This window comes from Lipotes vexillifer, unplaced genomic scaffold, assembly GCF_000442215.2.
Source record: "Lipotes vexillifer unplaced genomic scaffold, Lipotes_vexillifer_v1.1 scaffold747, whole genome shotgun sequence".
Taxonomy (NCBI): Eukaryota; Metazoa; Chordata; class Mammalia; order Artiodactyla; family Lipotidae; genus Lipotes; species Lipotes vexillifer.
This window is the reverse complement of record NW_006772445.1, coordinates 1,086,945-1,103,329: the sequence shown is the minus strand read 5'-3', so window position 1 is coordinate 1,103,329 and position 16,385 is coordinate 1,086,945. Positions and strand designations below refer to the sequence as shown.

At 41.2% G+C, this 16,385-nt stretch overlaps 1 protein-coding gene across 1 annotated transcript; it reads left to right on the top strand.

Annotated features, from left to right (window-relative positions):
- Positions 1-871: 871 nt before the first annotated feature.
- On the top strand, positions 872-7,744 carry LOC103079807 (uncharacterized protein C2orf78-like). Its single transcript, XM_082931365.1, is given in 4 exon segments — positions 872-971; positions 3,829-4,575; positions 5,830-6,080; positions 6,083-7,744. Coding segments are annotated over 4 exon segments (2,760 nt in total).
- The last annotated feature ends 8,641 nt before the right edge of the window (positions 7,745-16,385 follow it).

The window sequence follows — 16,385 nt, the reverse complement described above, 5'->3', positions numbered from 1 at the left end:
TGGAAGAGGAAAGGTGTGCAACCAGCTCTGTCTCCTAGCTCTCTGGTATTTGCGTCCAACGGGCAGAGTCTATTTTGTGAAGCATCAAGCACTGAAAAGAAGACTCCTGCTGCTGGAAGTTGACAGCAAGTATCATCCATGAGGGTAAGAATGGCAAGATCAAGGCTTGTCCTAGAAACAATGGCCATAATGGAAAAAAATAAAAAGAAAGCAGAAGAGAAATGTAAGTCGCAAGTCCAACTCCTGGCCCAGCCTGGCCCAGCCCAAGGAAGGTAGGAGTCAAGGAGACAAAACTAAAAGATAAGAGTCTTGGACCACAACACTCTCCACAAGGTACACTCAACAAACTTCACCCTACGCTTTAACCAAGTTACAAAAAAGAGCTTCTTAATCCCTACTTTTGCTCCTTAAAAGCTGCTATAAGTTCACTAATTAGACAGATATGATTTCAGAACAACTCTAATAGTTCAAACTAGATGGCTCTTGCCTTCCTAAGGATATTAATTAAATAAGATATATATAGCTCTAAGTATATGATACATAAAGTATAATACTGTGTAGGATATAGGTAACTGTTAGTAAATTAAATTAATGAACGTCTGTAAGAAATGTTGCCATGATTTCCCTAATGTAAGAGCCTGGGGGAGGTAAATCTGTCTTCTAGGATTTCCTCCCCAGAGCTCAGAAATATAGGTGTTGTTTTAGCTCTCCTACACTCTCTCCACCCAACCCTGCCTTCCTATTAGGGATCAGACCTCCCTATTGGCTATCTCATACCTTGAAACTGCCTGCTTTTTGACTTCATTCTCCTACATCATCACAAGTGACCAGTGACCAGTGAGCAGTAACCAGTCACCTTTGTACTGGGCACATGCGCTGTTCAGCTGCAGCCACTCAGACATCCTCTGGTGTTGCCTCCTCATCCCTTGTATCTGCAGTTGATGTTTTCTCCTCTTCTCTGACCATGTCAGGTAAGAAAAGAAACTTTTTAAAGTTTTTCGTTAGATTTATTTTGCCCCTAAATTTACTAGTAGATTCAAAATAGCATGGAATAATGAGGGAACATATTGAACTAGAAGTCTGGAGACCTAATTTTCAGTTTTGACTTTGGCATTTACTATCTGTGTGACTTTGGACAAATCATTGACTGTCTCACAAAGCCTGATATTTTCCTTATCTGTTACGTTAGGATATTACATTGGTTGATCACTCTGATCCCTTTCTTTTCTAATATTGAGCCTTAAAGGGTACTCATGTAGAAAATGAAATCAGAGAATTATCAAGAGTGTTTCAACGGAAACACAGAAAAGCCAGGTGACATAGAAAACTAGCAATGTATAGCAAGATGTTTCATCTCTAATGGTCTCCCTCCACTAATATTTCGACTAGTTGAAAAGAGAAAATAGGGAGAGAGGATGGAGAGTACTGGGCTATAGGGAGGCACAGTGTCAAGCGTAAGGATGTTTAGGATTGTTTTCATCAGCACAGGCCAACAGGAACCAAGAGATAGGAAAAAATATAAGAATGAAGAGGGAAAGCATAGAGGAGCTCTCAAGAAAAATGTAGTTTGAAACGGAATGTTGATGGGAACCAAAGATTTTAAATTAAAGCAGAAACAGCATAGAGTGAATGCTGCTCAGAGCAGGGCAAAACAAAGTTGATTGTAGCAAATCCTTATTTTAACAGGCTAAGAGGAAACCAAGGATGGAACAGGGTATCACCAGGAAAGGCAGCTTACCAGAAAAGTCATACTCAGGTTTTTTTCTTTTATTGCCTCTCTGAATACAGTTGGGACTTGACAGTTTTGAATATAAACATTTTAGAAATATGTCCTAGAAATGATGCTTCCTATATACAAGAAACCAAAGTGGTTATCTAGGGGTCTGCTTTTCAATATTTTATTCTTTCTAATTTTTAAACTATGTAGACGTTTTACCAATTAAAATTTTAAATGATATTTCCGAAATTGAATCAGAAGGACTATTTCCTTTGTGTGATATGTAGCTTCTAAGGCAAGGTTGCTTTTCATCTTTACAGTTCTTTCCTTCCTAACAGGGAGAGCACATTGATCAACAGCCATCTCTCGTTTTTAGATCTTAGTTACCTAAGAAGAAAAAGAAAAAGTCAAGCCCCACATCTCTAATTCCACATTGCGGGAATTCGCTGGCGGTCCAGTGGTTAGGTCTCGGTGTTTTTCACTGCCAGGCGCGGCGCCCGGGGGGGAAAAAAAAAAAAAAAAAAAAAAAAGTTCCACATTTATCTAGAAAAATTTTGTGGAGCCCTTTCGATGTTTCTACTTTTGAAAATCTTTTTTATTTGGATTCTAGTGATGATGGTTTTTGTAGGTGCTGGAATGTCATCTTGGATGTTCGGTATGATTAAAATCTAACTTATAAGATAAATACAAAAACCTTCTTGATACTTTTTAAGCTTCCTTTCTGCTTATTATATATTTCTATTCTTTGAAACATATATTTCTACCAGGCTTAATACCTGTTACTTGCTGGGTAAAAATATGAATGAGCAAAATAATGAAATTCTTTTACACTTATTATTTTGCTGTGTGCTTTGTACCAGTTTTCATTGAAATACTTGTCTGCATATATTGTGGCTACATTCACATTGATTGAATTTTGTTGCTTATTATGCATTTTTACTGATATATCTTCTCTGTATGTATTGGCTAGGAATTCATTCAAAATCACCTTCTATCGTGTTTTTTGGTTAATAGTACTCACTAAAATACAGTGGGCAAAATTCACTCTCATAATATTGCATGTATGGTACAGAATGTCATTTGCTAGTAAACTCATTATGCTTTGATACTTGCCACATACCCCAGTTTTCATATGTATTTCTTTTTCATTATGTAATATGTGTTTCATGATTTTTCTTTGTCTTTCTAGAACTTATTGTATCTTCCTCCATATAAATCATACACAACATATAGGTTTATTCATGTGTTAATTATTACTGCTATTATTTTTGGTGGTGGTGTTATAACCACTTTAGAGATGAGTAATCTGAAGTAATCAGATAACTTTTTTCTTTCCAAAAGCACTTAAGAAATTCACTTTTGGGTAATCATTTTGAGGTAGGATGAGAAACCAGGCTTGAAGAGGGTAAAAATTACTCTTTAAATTTACCAGGTGAACTGAGCTATATGTGCACTCTAGGTAATAGCGTGGGAACTGCACAAGCAAAGTGAGACCCTGAAATTACAATGGTAATAGCCGTACTGTTTTCTAATGGACAAAAATAATGCCTATGGTATAAGTTCTATTTCTCCTGCCTTCTGGCAGTAACATGCTCAGAATAGCGTCCTGGCAAGGAAGTCAGGATACTTAGGTTCTGAAACCTGGTAAGGATACTAACATAATGAGAGAACTTGAACAAGTCAACCCGACCTCTCTGAGCCTCAGTTTCCTTCCTCATGAAATGAGACTGTGAAAATAGAAGTTCTCTAAGGACCTCCTAGCTCTAAAATGCTTCCAGTCTAGGAAACAGCACAGAAGTCAATACTAGTGCAGGCTGAAGGGAAAGATAGGGCAGGGAGAAGGTTGATTCCAGCCTAGAGAACAATGTCTGAACAATACCACTTGGGTCTTCTGCCCATCTGTGCCCAACATGGGAGCACAGGCAGTTAATACAGAAGAGTGTAAAACTGCTCAGACCTTACAACCATCATAACGGTCTGATTTTTGGTTTCTCAGTACATATTGACATTAGAGGTGTCCTGATAGCAAGAACCTTAAGATAATGCTATTCCTCAAACAGTGAGAATTTATCAATCTCCCTGATCTTTTCATTACCCTCTTGTTCTGACAGAAAATTTCCAAAATCCATTTCTACTTGGAACTCTAACTTCTCTGCGGCACTCTCTTCCTGTGGTGAGCAATGCAACTTCCCTAACAGGAAGTGTCTGCAACTTCTCCAGAGTCTCTGCTCCTGCCGTCAGTTCAGCATCAGCTACTGGTACCTCCTTCCAGACGCTCATGTGTAGTGCCTACCTTCACCAAGAGTCTAGCACAAGTATGTTATCTGGAGTTACTGACCAGAGCCAGATCTCCACTTCAGCTGCTTGCTATCCACGTGTTCTTGACTGGGACATCACAGGAAGCACTGAAAAGAATTCTCCTTCACTCGGAGACTTTACTCTGGCCGTCACTGACCAGCACACGGCTGCTTCCTCCATGCTTATGGCAGCCCAGTATGATAAAACTGCAGACCCCAATAACGTGGTCCCTCTATATCCATCACTTTCTGCCAGGCTTGCTCAGGGAACACCATCTCAAATTCTCCATCAGGGACACAGCCTGTCACTTCCCTACCAGGAAGGAAGGCAGGAATATTACTATAACCCAGGCACATTGGGGTCTTTACTGTATGGAGAACTTGGCTCCTGCCTGCAATCCTATGGCTCTGTGTCATAGACAGGAAGTAGGGCCTCTGTGCAACCAGAAATGGTAATGGTACTAAGGGAGATTCAGCCCACAAATATCCAACCACCAGCTTCCACCTCTGGAATCTACTATCCTGTGTCTCCTCAACCCATCACAGAAACAAGTTTTCAAGGTGAGTACAAACAGCAAGAATGTTGAAAAATGAGGTCAGCATTCAAAAATGGGGTCAAATATACAGCTGGGAAGTGGTGTATAGACAGGTAAAATTTAGAACCTGAGCCTTTAATAACCACCACCTTCGCTTAGGGCTCTCTGGTTTTAGACTCTATATAAGAACCAGGGCTTCCCTGGTGGTGCAGTGGTTAAGAATCCGTCTGACAATGCAGGGGACACGGGCTCGAGCCCTGGTCTGGGAATATCCCACATGCCGTAGAGCAACTAAGCCCATGTGGCACAACTACTGAGCCTGCATTCTAGAGCCCGTGAGCCACAACTACTGAAGCCCACGTACCTAGAGCCCGTGCTCCGCAGCAAAAGAAGCCACCGCGATGAGAAGTTCTCACACTGCAACCAAGAGTAACCCCCCCTAGCCACAACTAGAGAAAGCCCGTGCACAACAATGAAGACCCAGTGCAACCAAAAAAATACATACATAAAATAAATAAGTTCAAAAAATAAATAAATAATTTTTAAAAAGAACACCTAATTCAGGTGGGAAGGTGGGAGGGACTCTCTAAATGTCATCTATGCTACATGTTCAAGAACCCCGAGAGCATACCAATAGGTACCACATTTTTCACTACTGTAGCCGATCATTCCCCCTGGACTACCACACTGTATCACTCCCTTCCCTGATGCACTGCTAGAGTCTCTTTCGAAGGTGTTTCAGAACTCTCAGAACTCTCGTTTTTCACTTCCTTAATTTATACCAGGATTTAAGACCTTGTGGTCCGGGATCCTGTCCAGAGCAAGCAGGCTAAGACTCTGTCTTTGTTTATATATTTCAACAGGAAGGGCTCTACTCCCTCTCCTAGCTCATGGTGTGAAGTGTTCTTAGCCTCTCAGCAAAGTGGGGAGAATTGAAAGGACTCCATATGAGAATGCCAGGCTTTGTAAAACATCTCATGTTTTAAAAATAAGACTCATTTTTTATTTGACTTATAATGATCCTATGAAATACAAAGAAAGCCAAGAATCAGTGACATGAAATGATCATCAGTAAGAATTACAACAGTCACCACTTATCTCGTAGCATAGGGCACTATCCGTGATTCTTAAGAAGAGTTAGTAGAAATGCCTTGCCCATCTTGCCCCTAAACACCAACACAGCAATCATGTACCTTTCAAGGTACATGATTGCTGTGTTGGTGTTTAGGGGGAGCATCTCACTTACCAGGGACTGACTTCTACCTTGATTCCTTTGTAGGGATGGAGACTTCCCAGGTGATGAAAAATTCCCTGGGATTGCAACCTCCAAGCCAGACATCTTGTGTGACACAAACTCAAGAACTCCCCAAGTCCTGCAGGAGTAGAAATATTCAGATACTTGAGAGTTACCCACCATCTGAACTTGGGAACATTTCAGGGACAGCTCCATTCCAGAGTGCCAGTAGTCTCCTGGCCCTGCCTCCATCTCCAAGCCAGGGACAAATAGAGAGTAAGCACTTGGAGGATATTAAAAAAAAAAGCTTTAAAAGCCTCTGGATGCCTACCAGATCCCAAAAGAAAACCAAGAGCCTCCGCTACTGCCTTTAATTATGCCTCATATTCACCAGCTCCTGGCCTGCACTGATCCCCTCAGCCAAGAGGAGCAGCCTGGTTCTGAAAATGCTGATCTGGGAAAGAGCAGCCTGAGTCTTGAGGACCTAGGGACACTTGAAAATGGGATGGAATCTAGCAGTGGTTTTGCAGACATTACTACACTGGAGGAGGATATTCACCTTCTCCAGCTCTTTGATTCTTTGAAATATCTTGATCAATCCAAAGGTCCCAACGTGATCAAAGCCAAAGACACCAGAGCCATTAAAGCGAATCAGGTGCAGGAAAAGCTAAGTGTCATTAATCTTCCCTCTGATCAACCGAGGAAGAACAAACATAAAGCCTCTGAGCCTATCAGTGGTGCTCCCAAGGCCAAAATCCAGCCAAAGAATCCAGAGTGTCTGTTAGGGGGAGAAGTGGTTCTATGCAATGCTGCAGTCAGTGACAGGGCTCCTGTGAACACGGCCAAGAATTCTAAAGGCAAACCTGAGAAAGCTGCATCCAGAAAGATCAGCAAAACAAAGAGCCATGGGCAGGAAAAGACCAAAAGGCCCAGAGGAAGAAAGAAGGCTGAAGAGAATAAGCAGTCAGGAAACAAAGTCAAGGCAGAAGAGAAGCCAACAATTCCCCAGAAGAAGCGAAAGGAACACCAAACTGAGCTTATCCAAGAGAGCTTTAAAAAGCGTCGAACCGCCCTACGCATGCGCATGCTGGAGTCTGTGAAGGTGCTGCATGCACTGGGGAAGAAGAATGACAAGAGAACTGGGCTCTCCTCCTGTCGGGTCTTGGGAAATTCAAGCAACCCTAAAGACCCCCAGCCACCCCCAGCTATCCAGCCATGGCGGAATACCCCACGTGAGGGTAAGGGTCCTGAGAAAACTCAAGTCGAAGCCCAGAAACCAGACAGCAGTGCTGAAAAAGAGTGTCCGTCTCCAGCCCAGTATGAGCTGCTGCCTCCTGGGAAGGTCAAGTTGAGACCTCTGCCTTTTTCTCCCTGGGACGAGCCTCAAGCTCGACCTGCTCCTCGGAGGCCACAGTCTCCAGCCTCACATCGGCCTGCTGCTGCTGACCGTGCCCACCCTGGTTCTACTAACTCAGCTCAACCTGCTGCAGTCACTTCTTCCCAGCCAGCTCCTGCTTCTTTGCCAGGTCCTGCCAAACCAGCTCAGCCAACTGTGACCAACCCAACCCAACCGGGTTGGACCGACCATACCCAGCCTAGTGTCCCTCGGTCTGCTGCTCCTAGGCCTGCACCCTACAAAACTTCATCTTGCACTTCTCTCCAGCAGGAGCCTGTTCCCCCTGCTGTGACTAAGCGCCAGTCCCCAGCCAAGCTCCAAACCCCATTTCTACTCCAAGACTTCAGCAAGCAACGAATTCCATGGAGGGAACACAATGTTCCTGAGCCAGTAATGTCAAAGTCCATCGAACACGAGCAGAGGCCAGAGCGGGACGCCATGAAGAGGCGGGCTCAACAAGAACGTGACAATGCTGCCAATTACACCTCTTTGGGGAAACTGCAATTTTTCATTGAGAGGGAAAAAGAAATGGAAATTGCTGACTACTACGGATATGTAAATTAAGAGATGCTAGGATTGTTGGTGCCATCTTGGGTACCAGTTGTTCTTCCATTTATAGATAAGTATAAATGTCTCTATTTATTTTGATATATATTAAAACAATAAATTAAATAAATAAATGTAATAGAATTAATAGGTGAGTAATAAAACTTTTCAATTTTGAGATGCTGCTAACTGTGGCGTGTTTTTTTGTTTCTTTTGTTTTTTGATGGGGTTGGAATCAAAGTCTGCATGAGAAAGCAAGTACTGAAAATTGGATGGGAGAATGAAGGAAAGGGGTAAAAACTGAGGAAAGAGAAAGGAACTTGGCCCAGGGCTAGGAAGGCCAAAAGACATTTATGGATTTATGAAAGGAAGCAGGAGTGAGGATGAAATGGCAGAAGTAAAAAGCAGGGTCAGAGGCCAGGGTTGAAAGAACCAAATCTGAGTAGAGTTGAAGATGACAGAAGGTGACTCTAGGTTTACTAGGAGAAATAGAAAAAGTCTCTTGGGGAGATTGGCCTTAAGTCTCACAACCACCAGATAGGTATTTAAGAAAACAAGAGGTTCAGGACACATCTCTGAAAGGTTTGAGTTGCCTTATCCAGGTGTGACTATAGTTGGGGGATAGGGAAATCTATCAGAGAGGTGGCTAGGGCTCAGAGTTATCCTAGGGGCAGCTGACGACAGGGGCAGAGCCAAGGGAACTGCTGCATCAGGAGGCTCCCGAAGAGGGCCTGGTATGTAAATCACCATGTACTCAACATCTGAGCACCAGGGCAGCTAATGCACTATTCAGCTAATCCTGGCAACGACAGGCAAGGCCAGTATTCCTGTGCCACTTCATTTAGAGAGGTGCAGCAAAGGGCTGAGTTCACGTCACATGTGGAGGCACAAGGCCTCAATTGGATGCCCAAATGCCTCCGAAGTCCTCAGTATTTGCAAGTGCCCGCAGGCGGCAAACCTGGCTTTCAGAGCACAGCGTCCGGAGGTTACTGGTGGCCGAGATCAAACTTCTGGACAGGCCTAAATATTGAGGGGCTTCCTCCATTGACCAGGGCGTGTGCCACCTTCTGTAAACATCACCATCAACTGAAACGCACGAGAAAAATCCGACGGAAGCGTCCACTCTCACGGGTGAGAGCGGTGGAGGCACGCACACTGGGCAGCCGCTCCCACAGCCACAGGACCCAGGCGCCCAGCGGTTCACGGGCCCCTGGGAGGCCTCGTGGGGCAGGTCGAGGGAGTGAGGATGGGACAGAGTGGCAGGGGTCGGCGTCGAAAGGAATGCAGTGGGGAGAAGGGAGAGATGGAGACAGTGGGTAGTGGATAGTGACCATGGGAAAACTGGCAATTTTCATTTTCAAAATTAATTTTTTGAGATGTCATTCACATGCCATAAAATTCACCTTCTGAAACTGCAAATTCAGTGTCCTTTCGTACATTCACAAGCCTATGCAACCATCACCGTCATCTAACCCATCACGTTTTCATCATCCCACAAAGAAGCCCCCGTAACCATCAGCAGGCCCTCTTCATCCCCTCCTCCTTCAGTCCCTGCAACCATTAATTTCCTTTCTGTTGCTACAGTTTTGCCTTTTCTGTGCACTTCATGAAATAATACAAAAGTGACCACTGTGTGTGGCTTCTTGCATTTAGCATAATGTTTTCAAGTTCGTCCATGTCGTAGCATGTGTCAGTACTTCATTCCTTTTTATGACTGTATAATATTTCACATATACACCACATTTAAAAAATCCATTCATCCATTGATGGGCATTTGGCTTTTTTATACTAATAATCTCCATTGATTGACAGTTTATTCTGTGCCATGCAGCAGCAGGCTATGTTACTGACCTTATTTCACAGATAAAGAGGCTTGGAGAGTGTGAAGAGTTTGCCCAAGATTAAGAGCTAGTAATTTGGGGAACTGGGGTTTGAACTCAGACGAACTTCAGAGGTGATAAATTCACATGACAGAACATTAGAAAAGGTACACAAGGATATTCAATGGAAAGTCACCCTTTTCCCCACATTCCCCAGCCACACATTTCCCTCCTCAGAGACATCTGCTTTTGCCATGCTGTGGATCCTTCCAGAGAACTATTTATACCTCAACATGTATGTATCACAATTTATTGACTAATCTGTCCCACTGATTTGAAATGTCACTTTTATGGTATAGTAGATTCTTATACATATTTATGTTACTCTTTTCAGAGCTGTCCTGAATGCTTTTTGCCTCTCTTTTACTTTTTCCATTTCTCTAAAATTCTTTTTATCTTCAAAAAAGTTTTTCCTTTTCCTGTTTGTTTCTCTTAAGGCATTATGTTCATTCACTCGTATGATTTTATTTAAGCTATTTACTTTTGGCGGTGTCGGGTATTAGTTGCAGCACGTGGGCTCTTCTTTGCAGTGTGTGGGTTCTTCCTTGCGGCTTGTGGGCACGTGGGCACCACAGCACGTGGGCTCAGTAGTTGCGGCATGTGGGCTTAGTTGGCCTGTGGCATAGGGGATCTCAGTTCCTCAACCAGGGATCGAACCTGCATCCCCTGCATTGGAAGGCAGATTCTTAACCACTGGACAACCAGGGAAGTCCCCACTCTTGTATTATTTTAAATTTAGTCCTCATTTCTGAACATTTTTTCTTTTATTTTGAATTCTGTCCTGAGTTCTATCATCTTACTTAATTCTGATTTATGTTGTTCATTCATCTTTTTTTATTATGGTAAAATATACATAAAACAAAATTTAGTATTTCAAACATTTTTCAAGTGTACAATTCAGTGACATTAAATACATTCACAATGCTGTGAGACCATCACCAGTATCCAAATTCAAAATAATTATGTCTAAAGATTGAGCAGGACCTCAGAAAGATGGAGGCAGCAGCATAGTTTCTGAATCTCTCTAAACCCTTTCATGGAAGAAGATCAACTAAAACCAAACACCCATAGGTGGCATTTATCAGCATGTACCATTTCCACAACTTTTTCACCATCCCAAACAGAGACTCTACAGCCATTAAACAATAACTTCCCATTCCCTCCTCGATCCATGTTCTTTCATCTTTGCCACTGTTTTTCCTAACATCTTTTAGCCCACTTTGAAATAATAGGTTACAGTTTTGATCTGTTTTGTGGACCTGTCTTTTCCAACTTGACTTTATTGTCTGAAAAGTTGCTATTCTGCTCCTTATTCTCTTTTTTCTTACACTACCTCTGTATGGGATTTGATCCCAATCCTTTTCTTCTATTGATTTTTGGATGAAAAAATTGTTAAAGCACTTTGAAAAGGAGGTGCGAGGTCATGTGGAAACGTTCTTCATGGCTGTTTCATCAATGCTTCACTTATACTGTTTTGAAATAACTGTTTTCAAGGAGGCATAAACCAGTGGGCTTTAACATTGGACAGAGTGCAGAGAAAGGACCCCACGAAAGCTGATCACCTTAGCAAAAATGATTTAGTTATGATTTCACCCAAGATTGGTCACAAACCAGCCTGGGAAACTCAATGAACCAGAGACAAGGTATAATGCCATCTTTCCTTCTCTCTGCCTCAGCTCTCAAGGATTGGTCACCTACATGTTATTAGTAATTATTAGTTGGTTTCTGTTCATAATTACTATCAGAAGACACAGCACTTATGGGCCTAATTACACTGCCCAGCTACACACCATTCTTCATTTTGGCTTCCTGTCCTCTAGCAGGAACCTGATTTATTTTTGTTCTCCTTTCACCACAGCCTAGTAATTTTTGTGAATGACTTTCAGTCTCACCAGAATCTGTATCTCTCACTCTGCCCCAACATCCCACCCATCATTCACTCCCTGAAATGTACTCTAGAAATTTAGGTAAACTGGATATTTTACCACTGTTCACCATCTCTTATGAAACCAGAAGAAGAGCAGCTTTCTTATGGAATGTCGGAGAACTTGTAAAGATAAAACACCAGTCTGCAGAAGAAAGGGAAGAAGAGAATGATGGAAATAGTTTCCGGAAAACTATTTTTTTTTTTTTTTTTTCCTTGCGTTATGCGGGCCTCTCACTGTTGTGGCCTCTCCCATTTGCGGAGCACAGGCTCCGGACGCGCAGGCTCAGTGGCCATGGCTCACGGGCCCAGCCGCTCCGCGGCATGTGGGATCTTCCCGAAACGGGGCACGAACCCGCGTCCTCTGCATCGGCAGGCGGACTCTCAAGCACTGCGCCACCAGGGAAGCCCAAAACTATTTTTTACATTTTGTTTTGTTTGTTCTTGGTAAATAAATTGAAATCTTCTAAACATTGTAAGAAAATCTAAACCACTTAATTAAATAATACAGGAATATAACTTTTTAAAAAAATTTCTTTGGCTGCACAGCATGTGGGATCTTAGCTCCCCAACTAGAGATTGAACCCATGCCTGCTGCATTGGGAGTGCAGAGTCTTAACCACTGGACCACCAGGGAAGTCCCAGGAATATAACTTCTAGAGGAGAAGTTATAAACCACTTGGTTATATGAACTGGAGATTTTTAGTAAGAAGTCATATATTTTAAATGACTTGGAGCTTTAAAGAAATGAAGGAAGGAAGGAAGGAAGAAAAAGGGACTTCCTCGGTGGTGCAGTGGATATAATATCAAAACTAAAGTAATTAATTAAATAAATTTTTTTTAAAAATGCTGAAATCCACTGACTAATTATTCAGGCTGTTATATCTCGCTTTTTGCAGATACATCCCTTTAAAAACTTTTGGTAAAAGGTTATCTTATGTCAGAACAAATGAATTACAAATTTTTCTCTCTGTTCAAAATTTGAGAAATTCCCCTACACTTCTACCTTCGAATTTTATAACAAGGGAAAAGTAGTGGCAACCCTTATACTTACATCCAATTGCATCATCTGGCCACATGCCTTCTACATCAATCAAATATCTACAAAACAACAAAATTCGAGTCATTTGTAAATAAAAAGAAAAGAAAATCAAGGTTTTGCAAAAAAGGGTCAATTTTGCTTTACAATATAGATATAAAAATCCTAAGAAAATATCAGCACATCTAATCAATAATTAATAAAGAATGACATACACCAGGACTACAAAAAGCGTTCTTCCAAGGATGCAAGGATAACGCAACTTTAGAAAATCTATTAATATAATTATTTACATTAATACAACAACTTAATTAATAAATGAAAGAGAATAAAATACAGGACCAAACAGGCAGATGTTAAAAAGTTATCTGATAACATGCAAAAGTCAGTTTCGGTGAAAATGCTCTGTATGCTAAAAACAGGAGACTTAATATGACAGAGTATTCATCAAGAACCAACAAATAACAAAAGACAAATTAGGATAAATATTAACATCGTATCTAAAAAACCCTATCTAACCAACCATAGGAGCAAGAAACTTAGGAATCATCATCACTGACAGCTATTTCTCCCTCACCCTTATCCTCAACCCACCACCAGTGCTAACAATGATACTGCCTACATAACTCTAGAATCTGTCCACATCTTTCCACCAAAATGACCAGCATACCCTGGTCCAAGCCACCATTATGCCCAATTTCTGCAAAAGTCTCCTAATTTGTTTCCTCACTTCCACTCTTTCTCAATGCAGTGTATTCTCCACTAGGTAGCAAAATGGTAGGTTGAAAATGCAATTGGGTATGTTCCACACATTCACCTTCAACAAAAAAGTTCAATGGTTTTCTATTACTCTTAAAGTCTGAAACCTTAAACATAAGCCTGCACGATCGAGCTCCTACCCACACTTGTAGCTCCACTATAATCACATGCTCCCCCAACAGCCCCACCTTCCAGTTCCTCCAACACAGCATATGCTTTCCTCTTATAGGGTCTTTTGACATTCCTTATGCTCAGGAATCTCTCCTCAACATCCCTATCTGCTTAATACCTACTCATCCTTCAGATATAAGCTGAAACATCTCTAAATAAACTTTCTATAATCTTGATGATGAGATAAAATCCTCCCTAAAATGTGTTCTCATGGTAATATGTTACTCTCCTTGGCACTTGTCAGAATTTTAATTCTACATGCAGTGTATGATTCTTGAATATCTATTCCCTCTTTGGACTGTTAGAATTCACAAAGGGCAGGTCAAGTCTCTTTACTCACAAAATTTCACAAGTCTTTTTGCTAGGACCCAGCACAGTGCTTAAACATAACACATGCTCAATAAGTATTTCCTGCATGAACAACCATAATTCAAACATAATTCAAAAAGACATATGCACCCCAATGTTCAATGCAGCACTTTTCACAATAGCTAGGTCATGGAGGCAACCTAAATGCCTGAATCAGGCAACCTCTCAATGCAGGAGGCCCGGGTTCATTCCCTTGTCATAGAACTAGATGCCACACGCATGCCCCAACTAAGAGTTTGCATGCCACAACTAAGGAGCCCACCAGCTGCAACTAAGACCCAGCACAACCAAAAAAAAAAAAAAAAAAATCAATAAAATAAAACAAATATTATAAAAAAAGATCCAGGAGTGTGTGATCTGTATGATGGACTTTGTTTGTGAGAACCCAATTTGATTTCTGCTGTGTATGCAGATCACCTGGACTGTACAGATGACTGGCTGATGAGATCCTTCACGTGCCCTTCCTGCATGGAGACAGTTGATGCAGCACTGCTTTTGTCCTACGAGACTGACTGAGCCAGTGTGTCTCACCTGACTTAAAGAGAACCATCATTTTTGGTGGTTTTCATCTTTTGTCGTTGAGCCCAAAGAGCCAGGGATTAGGAATTAAGATAATGCATGAAAGTTTCCTAAAAATTCCTGAACGGCTGCAGATGTTGGGAGAAAGTACATGATATTAATTTAGGGGGAAAAGTAGGATGTTATTTTTATTTAAAGCCTTCGCTCAGTATTTAAAATATAATTGTATTTAGATCTTGTTATTGCTCCAGTACATAGGATTTGTGTAAAGTGTTATAGCAGGTATATATGTTTCAATTGTGTGTCGAAGATTAGGATAAAGATAGTGGTTGTTTTTCCTAAATGAGACACCTTTCTTCTTACCCCTACCCAAATTCTTTTCTGAAGTTGCTGGCATTTGGATCAAGGTTTTATTTAAAGCTACATTTTATAACACTGCCACACAAAAAAATGGTTTTAAGCTTTTTAGCATAGTTCTTTTTTTATTTTTTTTCCTGCGGTACGCGGGCCTCTCACTGTTGTGGCCTCTCCTGTTGTGGAGCACAGGTTCCGGACGCGCAGGCTCAGCGGCCACGGCTCACGGGCCCAGCTGCTCTGCGGCATGTGGGATATTCCCGGACCGCGGCACGAACCCATGTCCCCTGCATCGGCAGGCAGACTCTCAACCACTGCGCCACCAGGGAAGACCAGTTCTTTTTTTTTAGAATAAAAATAGAGCATTTACTTTTTACTTCATAGGAACTCCACAAGTTAAGGTCCCATTGTTCTTTTGCTGTGATTGTTGTTACTATTGATGTTGCTGTTTTCTGTCCTTGCTGGTTCTTTCTAATCTACCATTTGTCGTTATTGGCATACGATCATCTCAGGGTCACAAGATGGCTACTGTAAAACAAAGTATCATATTCTAACAAAACAAGGAGGAAGCAGAAAAAGAGTCCCAATGGTCATTTTCCTAATGCATATTTATCTTTTTTCAGAGAAAAATATTATTCTCATAAACACAATAACAGCCTTCCCCTAATTGCTCATTTGTCAAAACAGATTGATATGACCATTCATAAGACAATTCATGGCAAAGAGGGATATGATAATGATTGCCTCAACCTAACAAGGATTTGTCCACTAAAGTTGAATGCTTCTCTCCTCAAAGAAATCAACACTTTTCTACATACAAGACACAAGTCTCTTAAAGGGTTCTTCATAAGTGCATTATAGAAGAATTTAGGATGTCATAAGCACTTAAGGATTTGACATTCAACTGTAGTATTATCCATGTTGGTTAATTTTCTTACAAGCCCCATGATGAGTTTGAGAAAAACTGAAAGAATTAGAATATCAGCTTCTATTAAATCCTTACATACAACTTGCTGTAGTTTTTGTTCATTAATTTGTATACAACTACATAAAGCAAATTTGGAGGGAAATAAATAAATAAATAAGATTGAGGTCTCCAAATATTTTCATAGGAAGATGTCCACCATATATTAAATTATAAACCAGAATATCTAAATACTATACCATTAAATCACATGTACAGTCAGTGCTGTATATCCAACGGTTCCAAATCCTGCAGATATGGAAGGCCGACTTTACATATGGGACTTGAGCATCCGAGGATTTTGGTATCCATGGGGTGTCCTAAAACCAATCCCCTGCAGATACCAAGGGACCATTGTATATGCTTATATCTGCATTTTTTACATCTGAAAAAAATATTTGCTAAATTATTACTGGTGGTCACCTCTGAGTAGGGGGCAAAATTGCCTTCCACTTCATACATTTCTCTGATTGCATTTTTTGCATTCAGCTTACATTAGCTTACATTACTACTGTAAACCTAACAATTTAAACATGGTCTGCCCCTTGGGGTTGGCAACTCACCTGCAGATGTGATAGCCAGTCCTGTTTAAACCATGGGTACAGTGGACACCAATATGTCTGTCTATGAAACAGGGAATATGGAATTAAGTAAGCAAAGTAGATACACTAAAACCAAGT